The 13,628-nt window shown below is 43.8% G+C and overlaps 1 protein-coding gene across 2 annotated transcripts in view; it reads left to right on the top strand.

Moving 5' to 3' along the window:
• The window catches only part of LOC146634327 (protein NLRC3-like), a 180,231-nt gene that overhangs the window by 158,457 nt on the left and 8,146 nt on the right, over positions 1-13,628 (top strand). Inside the window, exons 3-5 of one of the 2 annotated variants that reach the window (XM_085376708.1) lie at positions 10,988-11,066; positions 11,228-11,414; positions 11,543-13,343. In XM_085376708.1, coding sequence (XP_085232834.1) covers positions 10,988-11,066; positions 11,228-11,414; positions 11,543-13,343 — 2,067 coding nt within the window. The remainder of the gene's footprint in view (positions 1-10,987; positions 11,067-11,227; positions 11,415-11,542; positions 13,344-13,628) is intronic. The other variant, XM_085376717.1, reaches the window with a different exon arrangement.

Below are 13,628 nucleotides of genomic sequence, written 5' to 3' on the forward strand. Positions count from 1 at the left end.
TAGAGTCTGAAGACATATCACCTGTACTCACTAGCACGCTGCTAGAGTCCCAGCAAACCACATACCTCCATATTAGTGCGTCCTCCACCCAGTTCAAGCCAGTAACATCACTACCAGCTCCCAGTATAAACTGCCACATCATCTGTAATTCTTTTACTCATCACCAAACTTATTTGTGGGAGAACAAATGCAGCAGCCGTTCTTTTATCTGACAGTGTTGACGCATCAGTAAATATCCTCACATGACCTGAGGACTTTCCCACTATATGAACCTGCTTTTAGTCGCCCCTCCTCCCTCGCCACAAGCTTCCTTTACAACATAACTTATAAAAAGCAACTTTATTGACAATCAGCAATAACAATTACAGACAGTCTAGAAGAAGAATCACATGATCAAGGAGCAGAAGTTTATGGTTTTAATAGCTTTTACATTTTGGGAAAGTTTTAAAAACATTGTTTGGTTTTCTTTCTAAAGCGTTGAAAGGACGGCTTTGCATCAGAAAAGTAAGATCAGCAAATGAATCCATTAAAGTTCTTTTGCCTTGTTTGCAAAAGAAGCCAAACAACATTTGTGTCACAAAGAGAGACTTCAGAACAGATCAAAGATCACAAACATCAGGCACTGATGGAAACAGCCAAACACAGAAACAGAGGCACCAGCAGGTGAAGGAGGCCTGTTGTAGAAATGACTCTGAGTGCTCAGGTAGAAACGCATGAAGAACCAGTGCGTCTAATATTTGGAAACCAGTCTGTGTTTGAGCGTCCTGGATGAAACACAGATCATGTTGCAGAGCGAGGACGTCGTCTTTCCTCCCGAGTGTGTAACTACAGGACGTGTGCAGCAGGTTTAATCGTCCTCCTGACAGTTACTGATGAACGAGTCCTTCAGGGAGGCTCCAGGATCACTGTGGCTTTTACCAGCTGCTGCTAAACTGAGAGGTGTTGCTGCTTCATGTGTGAAGATGTTTGCATGGCTTTAACAGTGCAGACGTTCCTCATGTGCACCCATTTCATATGTTTTATTGTGATGTTTAGTAACATCTGCTTCCCTCCTTCAGGCAGACGATAAAGTGAGCTCAGCCTTAAACATGTGGAGAGAACGTTTGACCGACAGTCCTGGGACGACTGCAGAACAATGGTTTGTTTTTAATGATAAAGTTTCATAATGGAAATAAATGCTGAGCCTGTTTCATGATGTTGGCCCTGCAGCATCAGGCAGGATTAATACTGTAACAAACGTGTGTCACAGTTATAATGACTTTAAATGAAGACTTGGGTTGGATGGAGATGTCAGCTGGATTTGTGCTGACTGTCACTTTAAATGTTTTCAGTTCAGCTTCTAAATCTACTTTTGTATAATGTTTGCTGAGTTTTGCACTTCATGACGCTTTTAAGAAGAGCCAATAAATCCTGACTTTACACAAAAATAAAGGTTTAATGTGTTTAGTGTGACAGTGGAGGAGAGCGCACATAATAAGAGTCATTAACAGAATGGTGACAATTATAATCTGTCTCATTTTAGGAGCAGCTCACAGGCACAACAGACTACAGAGCAACCAAAGCACCAGTTAAACGTCCATGTGACGACCGGCTTACAGCCAATGAACAATCAGTCCCCACTGTCCCCACCAACATCACTGTACTGGAAAGACTGTGCTGCCATGGTCAGAGATGAACTGGTACTAAAATGTAAGGCAGCTGATGTGTGTGGCCTTAGCAGCACAAATGCATCACGGCTACAACGCTGCAGTGTGTTTAAACATTTGAACATTTCTGTGGCTTCAAACCAGCAGCTCCTCTGTACTCAGTCGTGTTTGTGTGTCTGTCAAAGTGATTGTTGTCTTTAAAAAGCCTTTTGTGTTTGAGTTTTGTGAGCAGTGCCGAGCTTCTCTGTAGTCTAAGCTGAGTCGATATATTTGATTCCATGTTTGGTGTGATTTTCAAAGTCAGCAGCAGCAAACGCTGAACAAGCAAAGTTTGGGCCCATCAGAGACAGCAGTGGACCTGCTGACCTGTAGGTGTTGGAGGTGTTTGTGTGCAGCTGTGGGTCAGTCAGCTTTATTTCACTTATCCATGACAGAGCGCTGTTAGCTGTGAGTTAGCATCCACTGAGCTGTTTCATCTACTCTGTCACTGCCAGCAAGCAGAGCCCAGGGTTGGCTTCATAAGCTGGACGTGGCCTTGCTCAAGGGCACTTTAGCAGCACGTTCCCAGCAGTAACAGAGGGATTCAAACTGGTGACCCTGGAGTAGGAATCACCCAGAAAAGTCACCTTATGCCAGAAGTTTTAGTGAGACGGGAACAACATTACAGCTCTGATGTCATTGACCTGTGCAGTGAGGACATATTGAACTGTGAGGACACAGCTTATAGGTTCAACACTGACCCTGGGTCAGCATGTGCAGGCTGCCATGGTGTTGGTGTCACCACTACAGACAGCTCAGGTTCAACTGGTTCTTCTTTGATTTGCTTCTATAGCACAAAGGTTGACACCAGTCTGGTCCAGTTAGCATCTGAATCCATAAACGTGTGAGCTCGTCCCACCAGAGGACGTCAGCATCATGGGGATAATGTCTACAGCAGGAAAACACAGGGACAGTTGGGTTTGCTGCACATCTGGAACACACAGTTAGCTCAGATATGTTCATGTCGCTAACACCAATACAGTGACTGAGTGCTCTATAGCAGCTAATGCTAACAACTGTAACACTGCTGTTTGTCATGGTTTTCAGACCAAATGATAACAAAACGTTGGGAAAAGTGAAATATTGGAACATGAAATCATAAATTATTACATTTAAACAACAATAATACAGCTAAATTCCCCCTGTTGGCTCATAAGCTGCTCACCTGGATGCTACATCAGTGCAGTCCTCTCTGAACATTAGATAATCAACACACACACACTTATTGTTGAGAGGCTGACTTCACTAAACTCACAGAAACTCTTAAGAAGCTCCTCAAATGATGACTTTGGAGTTTTGTGTTACTGTCAGTGTATAAAAGCTAGAAAAGGAAGAAAAGCAGGAGAAATGATCAAAGTGCTGCTGTGTGCAGGAAGAACTACAACATGTTAGTGAGAAACACAAACAGGGTGTGAAACACACTCCAGAGGAAACGCTGTGTGCAGGCTGTCTGTGACTTCCTGTGTCTCTGCCACAGACTGGGACAGACACCAGTGAAACCAGTCACTGTGGTCATGTGCTTGTAGCCAGCAGCCTGTGATGTGAGGCTGCTTGAGTCAGTCGTCTGCTTCCACCATGTACACCTTGGTGTCTCCTACATGCACAGATGTTTCCTACAGACTGTGCTGCTCCAGCTGTCACACAGATGTTGAATCAGCAACATCTGTGTCACGTCCTCCCTGGTCCCACAGATAACAGGCTGCATACAAGAGGCTCACCTCTGCTACCTGCTGCTCCACTCCCCATCGCTGTTTTGGCCACGCCTCCCGTTGGTCAGCAGGTAAAGGTGAAGCCTGGGACATGGAAGCCTTTACAGCAGAGCTTCATGGGCCTGTCCAGCAGCAGGCTGAGGAGAGAAAGGTGACAGAGTTCGCTGTTACAAACAGTTTCTCAGCTTTGATCTAAAAGAGCTTCTTTCCTGTTAAAGCAGCTGAGAGTGAGCACATGTTCTCCCCCTGAGGTTCTCATGACAGAGGAAGAACTCACAGCTGAGGAGGACCAGGATCTCCATCCACTCACAGTCCCTGCAAACAAAACCACCATTTGAACTTTAACATTTGTTGTCAGTTCTTGTGTCACTCAGCACATCTCAGCTGTTCCTCTGAGTTTCTGTTGCTTCTGAAAGTCTTCCTGTGATTGGCTGTTCACAGACACATGACTACATGAATCAGCTCCACATGTTCTCAGCAGCAACATATGGGCAGCTGTGACAGGTTAAAGACAACATGTTTCTAAGTGCAATTAGAAGAAGAAGCCAGTAAAGACGCGTCTGTGATGCAAAGCAACAGAAGAGCAACGTGAGCCACAGTAAGTGATGGAGGATGAACTGGTCCTGTCTCTGTTGGTGGGCTCGTATACTGGCAGGAAGGAAGCTTCTCTGGGATTTCTCCCTCAGCACCAGTGAAGCCTCTGTTTCTGTCACTATTGTCTCTTTGAACTGTGATTATTTTGTGCTTTCACAGCATTTTCCTGTTTCATGGTGTTTTAGAAGCAGCAGTGTGTGTGAGCTCTCAGGGCCACCGTCCATCCTGTATACTTGTTGTTTGTAGTGTCACCAGTGCAGTGATGACCACAGGGTGGCGCTGTGCTGCATCACAGGCAGCCTGCGCTGGGCCTGTTCCATATAACATATATATCAGATGATGATATGAAACATCGTTTGTTTCATGGTGTAAAATATGTTACATGGTTGTGATGCTCACTGTAGTGTCTGTATTAAAGTTCTCTCTTTCTCTTATATTTAATATAACCACACTACGGACACTCGTTAGCAACAACGCCGGTAAAACCATCGCGTGGCTCCGCCGTCCGCTTCTTTATTTTCCACATAAACCTTTCACAATAAAGCTCAAGATCCTATTGAGACTTTTCAAAATAAAACGAATCACATGAAAGAGCATGCAGAGAGTTTAGGGATGAAAAGCCAAAAAGAGCCGTCAGGGGCTAAAACATGAATGTTACAACAGGCTTTTCCCCGCAGCACGCCGTGTGATAAATACTCACAAAGACTCACAAACGTGTCGTTTCATGCGTCGGTCAAACACTCGACACCCAGCAAGAAACACTTCAGGGAAGTTCATCTGCCCGAGATTCAGAAAATCGCCATAAACGCTCCATATTCACCTTTACATGGAATATAAAGGGAAAAGAAGAAACACAGTGCTGTGTCAGCGTTAGACATATAGATATATCCTTGCTTTTAATACATTTGAAGGTGGGTGGGAGAGGTGCTTCTCCGCGTAGTCTACGGTCTCTTTGGGATCGCTAAAGCTTTTCCTCACATCACCATGGGTCACTAACAGCTTTGCAGGGTATAGCAGTCTGTACCTGACGCCGGTCATCCCACGTAGTCTTCCTCTCATATTTGCAAATGCGGCTCTGCGTTTCCAACAGAGGGAGGGAAATCTGGGAGGATGTTTATTTTAAAAACCCTTATACATCAGGTTCTTGTTCTCTGCAGCTTTCAGCAGAATTTCCTCACCAATGTGGTAGTAGTGCAATCTCAAGATGATGGGCCGAGGAAGATGACTTTGTTTGGGACGCTGGCGATTCACTCTATGTGCTCGATCGATGAGTGGCTTCTCCTCGAGAGATAGCGCCTCCGCCAACAGGTGTGAACCAACTCAGTCATCTTGGGTCCCTCTGTGCCTTCTGGTATTCCTGCAGTTCTTAAATGATTCCTCCTGGAGTGCCTCAAGAGCTCCACATCTCTCATCTAACTTCTTTACCTCCGCAGACAAACGCTCCACAGTGGCCTGGAGAGTGGCGATGGTGTCAGAGTGGTTCGAGGCACAGTCCTGCAGTTCAGTCAAAGTGTTATCATGCCTGGCCACGTCGCTTTTTATGTCCGAAATTGAGGGCTGGATGCTCTGGTTCAAGGATGATATCTCGCCTCCTATGGTGGTAGAAATCTCTAATATGCAAGTGTCCAGTGCTAGTTAGTTAGTTCTAGTTCTAGTGGTTAGTGGGGCTTTATTTGATGATTCTAGTGTGTGTTACATTGTTGTCATATTGTTGAGTCGCAGAGCTGCACAGTGTTACAGTTTCTGTAGAGTCTGGTATAAGGAACTCAGATCCCTCTGTGAATAATGTTCACTGAAACTGATCTGTAGTTAATGAACTAGTCAGGATTTACACTAGAGAATGTTTCTGCCATTACATGGCCTGTATTTGTAGAGCGCTTTACTCGTCCCTAAGGACCCCAAAGTGCTTTACACATCCAGTCATCCACACATTCACACGCTGGTGATGGCAAGCTTGTAGCCACAGCCACCCTGGGGCGCACCGACAGAGGCGAGGCTGCCGGACACTGGTGCCACCGGGCCCTCTGACCACCACCAGGCCCGAAAAACAGGTGGGGGTCCTCCACTGAGGAGACTGAGGAGGAGCTTCTTCCCGCAGGCGATACGGTCTCTCAATCACACCACCACACAGTACTGACCCACACATATGGTTCTTACACACACACTGGACTTTCTGGACATTGTTTTTGCACAACACTGGTCACTATATTCTTCATTTCCAGTTAATACTTGTACAGCTGCTGTTATTGTGTATATATTTATTTATATTTAGATTTCTTCATACATTCTTATATAGTTCTATATTGTGTATTGTGTATTTTGTTGTACAGTTATTTTATTTTCAACTTTAATTTATATATTTTATCTTATTCTTCCCAGTTAAATTTACCCTTCATTCTAATTTGTGTTGTACAGTTATTTCATTTTTAACCTTAATTTATATTTTATTCCTTCCTAGTTAAATTTACCCTTTTTAATTTTTCATATTTATTTCCTATCTTATTCATAGCCTTTTCCTTTTTTGTTTTCTTTAGGTCACGAGTAGTTGTCCAAGCATTTCACTACATATCGTACTGTGTATGACTGTGTACGTGACAAATAAAATTTGAATTTGAATTTGAATTTGAATTTGAATTTGAAATGTCCGGTTGTGTTTCAGACCTCAGAGGGTGAATCCAACAAATCATGAAAAATGAGGTTTACATGTTTGTTCATGACAGTGCAGATTTCTGACATTTTGTGTCATTTAAGCTGCAACAATGTGACTGTTTTCTAACAAAAACAGTGAAACTTAAGTTAGACTTGTGTTTGTAAATGAAGCGCCCCATGTTGTGTAGCTTTCTGGAGTTTATACTTATTGGGCTACATGTTTATTTAATATACAGGCTGTACAGTACATAACATCAAAACTCACATGTTTCATGTAACTAAAGTGTGTAATCATGTGGGTACAGACAATAATTAAGTTATAGACTATATTTATATGAAAAACGTGCATACTTACTGCATTTGAATCATTTTAACCACATGTAACCACCTGCATATGTGTTTGGGGGGAAAAGGCTTTGATTTTGCCACCCTAAGAAAATTTCTCTAGAGCCGCCCCTGACCATTTCACAGGATTTGCATTTAAAGATGCAACAAGACTAAAATGGTTAGGGTCAGGAGGTCAAAGGTCAGAGCTCCTGTGGGTCTGAGGGCGGCCTCACACTGGAGAAGGATGAAGGAGTCTGACCTGAGCCAGTGTTTGACATGAACACATCAGCACTGCTGTCAGTGAGCCTAACGACAGCCGTTAGCATCATTGCAGTGTTTCAGTCATAAAAACACTTCCTGTCTCTGTGGTGGTTACAGTGACATCATGCAGTTTGTGCTTTGACCTCCAGAGGGCGACAAATCAGCACAGACAGAGAGCTCCATTCAAACTTTGCTGCCATCAGGAATAATTCTTCAAATATAATCATCAGTGTTTGAGCAGTTATGATATCAGGGACAATCTAGACATGTGTGACAATACTGAACATGTCACATGACACACCTCAAACATCATGTGATCCACTCTCAGTCTGCACTTTCATTCATGACTTCAACAGGTTGAAATGAGCTTTGAAGAAACATCAGTTCAGTGCTGAAATATTTAAACGCTGCAGGAAGAACAACAACAAAGTGATGACGGATGTTTGTGCTTCAAACAGGAAAACCAGCAGAAATAAATCACAGCCTGCCAGAGGTTTGGGAATTTCCGAGGTTTATTTGAACGCAGCACAGTGTTACGATGTTCCCGAGTGTCCTCAAAGTTTAATTTCACTTCCTGAACTTCGTGGAGTGGAGCTTGTTGTTGGTGTGAAGAAACTGTAAGTTTGCTTTGTTTCCTCCTTTAACAGTTTGTCTTTAGGAACTTTACTGTTTGTTCAGCTCGTGTTTGATTTCTTCACACAACAAACTGTGTGTGTTTGTATTTCCGGTCTCTCCATTAAAGTCAGTGTGTAATGTTTCCTGGCTAACATCAGCTGTGTGCAGCTTAGTTCAGCACAAATCTGCCGCTCCATAGTTCACGGTAACGGACTCACAGCTGGACCAACGAGGCCGAGTGTGTCCGCCACTCTGAGCTACATTCGTGTTTGTGTACTTGTAGTTTGTACTTTGAGTTCACTCAGAGCCCACAGAGGACGCAGCGTACGTGATGACGTCACAGCCCTTTACCTCCTTTACTGTCACTGTGATTAATATTTACACACGAGACACCTGCAGAGCTCTGACGCTAAGCTAGCACACAGCATGCTAACGCTAGGCTAGCCAAGAAGCCAGAGTGAGGTTAAAGCTGAGTAAACACTGACCCCAGACCAGCACCGTGATAAAGTGAGCTGCTGCTGCTGAACTTGAACAGGTAACAAAGTGATGAGCAGTCAGGCTGCAGGTTTCTACCTGTTCATGTTTCTACAGTAGAATCACTTTGAAGTGTCTTTGTGCTGTTTCATCTTTGATTTGTGTTCATAAACACTCAGAGAAACATCACGTGACCTCATCAGGATCTGTGTTGGTGTGTGGGGCTGTACCTCAGCTTTATGTTGTTACATGCTCATTTGTTCATTTCACACAGTAACATCAAAGTAATGTTTTGAGGAGTAATGAAGTAACGTACTCCATTACTTTTAATTAAAGTGTTCTGTGTAATATGTGTAATAATGACTGTTTTGAGTAATGACCAACACTGATCACAACAAAGAGGAAATGCCTCCAACATGCACAAACATTTGAGCCACAACATGCAGTTAATGTGCACAAATGTCTTTGATATGCTGCTCAGTGATGGTGGTGACTGTCAGAGCAGAGCTACTGAGAATCAATAAGTAATATCAATGATGGGATCAGAATCACTAAATTCTTCTCATCCCTGTCAGTATCATACATGTGCTGTATAATGTGATAAATGTAGAGGTGCTGGCTGTTCTCTCACTCTGCTGTTTAGCTGTAAAGGACGCCTCCCTGCCTTTGTCTCATTCATGACCTTTAATAGTCTCTTCTAACATGCAGAGATCTGTATGATCTGTTTCATAGAGTCTAACCAGCCTGTACAGGTAACAACAACAGTCACTGCATCACTGACACACAAACGTCATCTCTGTCAATAACAACATTCATACATGGAATAAAAACACATCAGTGGATCATTGCTGGAGCTGATGTTTGTGCTCCTGGTGCAAAGGCTCTCAGTTTCCTCCTTGAAATAACATCAGTGGTGGGTCAGCGACATGCTTTCTTTCCCTCTCAGGTTTAAATATCTGGGACTCTCCACCGTTTGGTTTTAGAGCTGAAGAAGCTTCTCAGATGAAACGTCTTCCAGAAACTTAAAGACGTCTCTTTTCTCTCCAAGCTCCTTAGATCACATGACCTGGATGACTGAACCTACAGACATATTGACCTGGTTTCATGGTCACATGACGGGTCAGAGGTCAGCGACTGTAACTCAGTTCCTCCTGTTAATGTGAACTCACTGAGTGTTTGTGGTTTACCTCTCAGACTGACTGAAGATGATGATGGAGGAAGAGGAGGACAGAGCAGAGTCTGCAGGGTCCAGCTGTCCGTCTGTGAGGAGTGACCGGTCCAAACATCTAAATTCAGACTTCAGTGGTGAACCTGGAGCAACGAGGTCAGAGAGCTGAACTCACTGAGTAACAGAAATAATTCTGCACTGACATTATAATCAGTGTTGACTCTGGTTGATTGTCTGACTGTGTTTGTGAGCTGAGAGGAAATGAAAATGAGTTTGTAACAAAAATCAGTTTTGTCCAGTTTTCCTGTAAAAAGCTGAACTCTAATCTAAGAGGATGTTACTGACAGGAAACAGCTGCATTATCTGCAGTCTGTGTGATCACAGCTGCTTCAATCATGTTTGTGTCTGCAGAGGTCAGAGGTCACAGTCTGCAGGGTCCAGCTGTCCGTCTGTGAGGAGTGACCGGTCCAAAGGTCGACCTCCACACTTCAGTGGTGAACCTGGAGCAACGAGGTCAGAGAGCTGTGATGACTCCTTTACATGTTTGTGTTTCCTGGATAAATATGACCTGAAACATCCTCAGATTGTTACAAAGATTCATTAAAAAGAAAACAATGAAAGAGAAAAGATCCAAATGTTCGACTTGGTCATTTGCTGTTTGAGGACAGTGATGCTCATATCTGTGGGGAAAGTGTGACCTGAGTGGGTTCATGTTTGTCTTTAAAGAACAGAGCTGCTCTGATTCTCTTTGTGTCTGATCTGTTAAACAGTCTGAGAGGTCACACAGAGACCCAGCAGCTAAAGCCTGGATCATACTGGCTGCTGTTACTCCATCAGGACAACACTGAACCACAGTGGTGTGGATGTAGTGGATAAATCCCACCATACTGATGCTCAGAGTTAACCACAGGGAACAAAACCAGATGTTACCTTCAGATTGTGACCTTTGGAGTGGACGATGCAGATTTCAATAGAGAATAAATGTTGTTGTTTTTCAGCTGTGAAGAAAGAATCTAATTTTCTGAACTTAAGAATTTATGATGCTGGAAACAACATGGAGACTATAACACAACATTTCCACTGTGTTCATAGAATGAATGTAAAACTGTCAGACATTCATTAAATATGCAAAATGTCTACAGAAGCATCAGAGGGTCAGACGTGAAGCACTCAGTGATTTTGATCAAATGACTCATCAGTTATTGATCTGTACTACACTGATCTACCACGTTAGTAAAGCTGGTGTTCTGGTGGTGGAGGGAGACTCGGATCATGTTCTGGTTTTGGAGCAGTGATCTGCTGATGGTTCAGTTTGATGAGCTTCTTCAAAATCATCCCTGACATCACCACTGAAAGGACGTCCATGAAAACAGACTGAAAATTACTGATATGTTCACAATCTGAGAGTTTAAAACTTGACAGACTTGATTCAGATGAAGTTATTTGAGCAGAAACTCCTGGATCTTTATCCTGTGTGGATCTAATCCTTCATGGTTCCTCCACAGAGTGGAGCAGCAGAGCTCAGAGGTTCCCAGTGGTCAGTCTGCCCAGCAGCATCAAACACAGCTGGACTCCATATTTATGGTCTGTACATGTACAACAACTACTGCTACATCTGTTCTGTTCACAGTCATCTCCATGCTGCTCTTTGTAGACCAGTGGATCGTCAGTGTGTCCAACATGGATCTGATGTTTGGCTCCATGATTTCAGTCTGATTGGCTCATTCATAAATATTCTGTTCCAGCTGCTGGAGGACAACATCATCACTTTTGTGAAGAACGAGCTGAAGAAGATCCAGAAGGTTCTGAGTCCAGATTACCCAGAATGCTTAGAGAGTCAGAGGAGCAGCAGCAGAGAGGCGTTTGTGAAGATCACAGTGGACTTCCTGAGGAGAATGAAGCAGGAGGAGCTGGCTGACCGTCTGCAGAGCAGTAAGAGGATTTATCTAAAGATTTAAGCTGCTGGATAAATGAACATTTTCCAGAGATGGAAGATGGAGCAACATGTTTTAAAGATTAGTTCTTTTTGGAATTGAGTGTTTATTTTTCTTCTCATTCAGAACTTCAAGCTGCAGTTTGTCATCGTAACCTTAAATCCACCCTGAAGAAGAAGTTCCAATGTGTGTTTGAGGGCATCGCTAAAGCAGGAAACCCAACCCTCCTGAATCAGATCTACACAGAGCTCTACATCACAGAGGGAGGGACTGCAGAGGTCAATGAGGAACATGAGGTCAGACAGATTGAAACAGCATCCAGGAAACCAGACAGACCAGAAACAACCATCAGACAAGAAGACATCTTTAAAGCCTCACCTGGAAGAGATGAACCAATCAGAACAGTGCTGACAAAGGGAGTGGCTGGCATTGGGAAAACAGTCTTAACACAGAAATACAGCCTGGACTGGGCTGAAGACAAAGCCAACCAGGACATCCAGTTCATATTTCCCTTCACTTTCAGAGAGCTGAATGTGCTGAAAGAGGAAAAGTTCAGCTTGGTGGGACTTGTTCATCACTTCTTTACTGAAACCAAAGAAGCAGGAATCTGCAGCTTTGAAGACTTCCAGGTTGTGTTCATCTTTGATGGTCTGGATGAGTGTCGACTTCCTCTGGACTTCCACAAAACTACAATCCTAACTGACCCTAGAAAGTCCACCTCAGTGGATGTGCTGCTGATAAACCTCATCAGGGGGAAACTGCTTCCCTCTGCTCGCCTCTGGATAACCACACGACCTGCAGCAGCCAATCAGATCCCTCCTGACTGTGTTGGCATGGTGACAGAGGTCAGAGGGTTCACTGACCCACAGAAGGAGGAGTACTTCAGGAAGAGATTCAGAGATGAGGAGCAGGCCAGCAGCATCATCTCCCACATCAAGACATCACGAAGCCTCCACATCATGTGCCACATCCCAGTCTTCTGCTGGATCACTGCTACAGTTCTGGAGGATGTGCTGGAAACCAGAGAGGGAGGACAGCTGCCCAAGACCCTGACTGAGATGTACATCCACTTCCTGGTGGTTCAGGCCAAAGTGAAGAAGGTCAAGTATGATGGAGGAGCTGAGACAGATCCACACTGGAGTCCAGAGAGCAGGAAGATGATGGAGTCTCTGGGAAAACTGGCTTTTGATCAGCTGCAGAAAGGAAACCTGATCTTCTATGAATCAGACCTGACAGAGTGTGGCATCGATATCAGAGCAGCCTCAGTGTACTCAGGAGTGTTCACACAGATCTTTAAAGAGGAGAGAGGACTGTACCAGGACAAGGTGTTCTGCTTCATCCATCTGAGTGTTCAGGAGTTTCTGGCTGCTCTTCATGTCCATCTGACCTTCATCAACTCTGGACTCAATCTGCTGGAACAACAACAAACAACCTCTACATGGTCTAAACTATTTAACAAACCAAAACTTCAATCTCTCCACCAGAGTGCTGTGAACAAGGCCTTACAGAGTCCGAATGGACACCTGGACTTGTTCCTCCGCTTCCTCCTGGGTCTTTCACTGCAGACCAATCAGACTCTCCTACGAGGTCTGCTGACACAGACAGGAAGTAGCTCACAGACCAATCAGGAAACAGTCCAGTACATCAAGGAGAAGCTCAGTGAGAATCTGTCTGCAGAGAAAAGCATCAATCTGTTCCACTGTCTGAATGAACTGAATGATCGTTCTCTAGTGGAGGAGATCCAACAGTCCCTGAGATCAGGAAGTCTCTCCACAGATGAACTGTCTCCTGCTCAGTGGTCAGCTCTGGTCTTCATCTTACTGTCATCAGAACAAGATCTGGATGAGTTTGACCTGAAGAAATACTCTGCTTCAGAGAAGGCTCTTCTGAGGCTGCTGCCAGTGGTCAAAGCCTCCAACAAAGCTCTGTGAGTACATTTGTACTCATGTCTTTACTTTTAACATAAACAGTGTAATGTGTGATGGACCCTTAAAAACTTAAACATATTTATTTACATGATCATCAGCACTAAATACAGTATATTATAGTTAATGTTTGATAGCAGCAGTAAATGTCAGTGTCTTAAACATATCTGGGTGTCAGCTTTTATCAAAGTCATATCCAGAATCATCCTGTAAGTAAACTTTATTCATACAGCAGCTTTCACAGGTGAAAAACCACAAAGTGCTTTACAATAGAAACAGGCAATAAA

This window comes from Diplotaxodon limnothrissa, linkage group LG3 (assembly GCF_057381915.1).
Source record: "Diplotaxodon limnothrissa isolate DT_005_m linkage group LG3, D_limnothrissa_male_GT1.1, whole genome shotgun sequence".
NCBI classification, from domain to species: Eukaryota; Metazoa; Chordata; class Actinopteri; order Cichliformes; family Cichlidae; genus Diplotaxodon; species Diplotaxodon limnothrissa.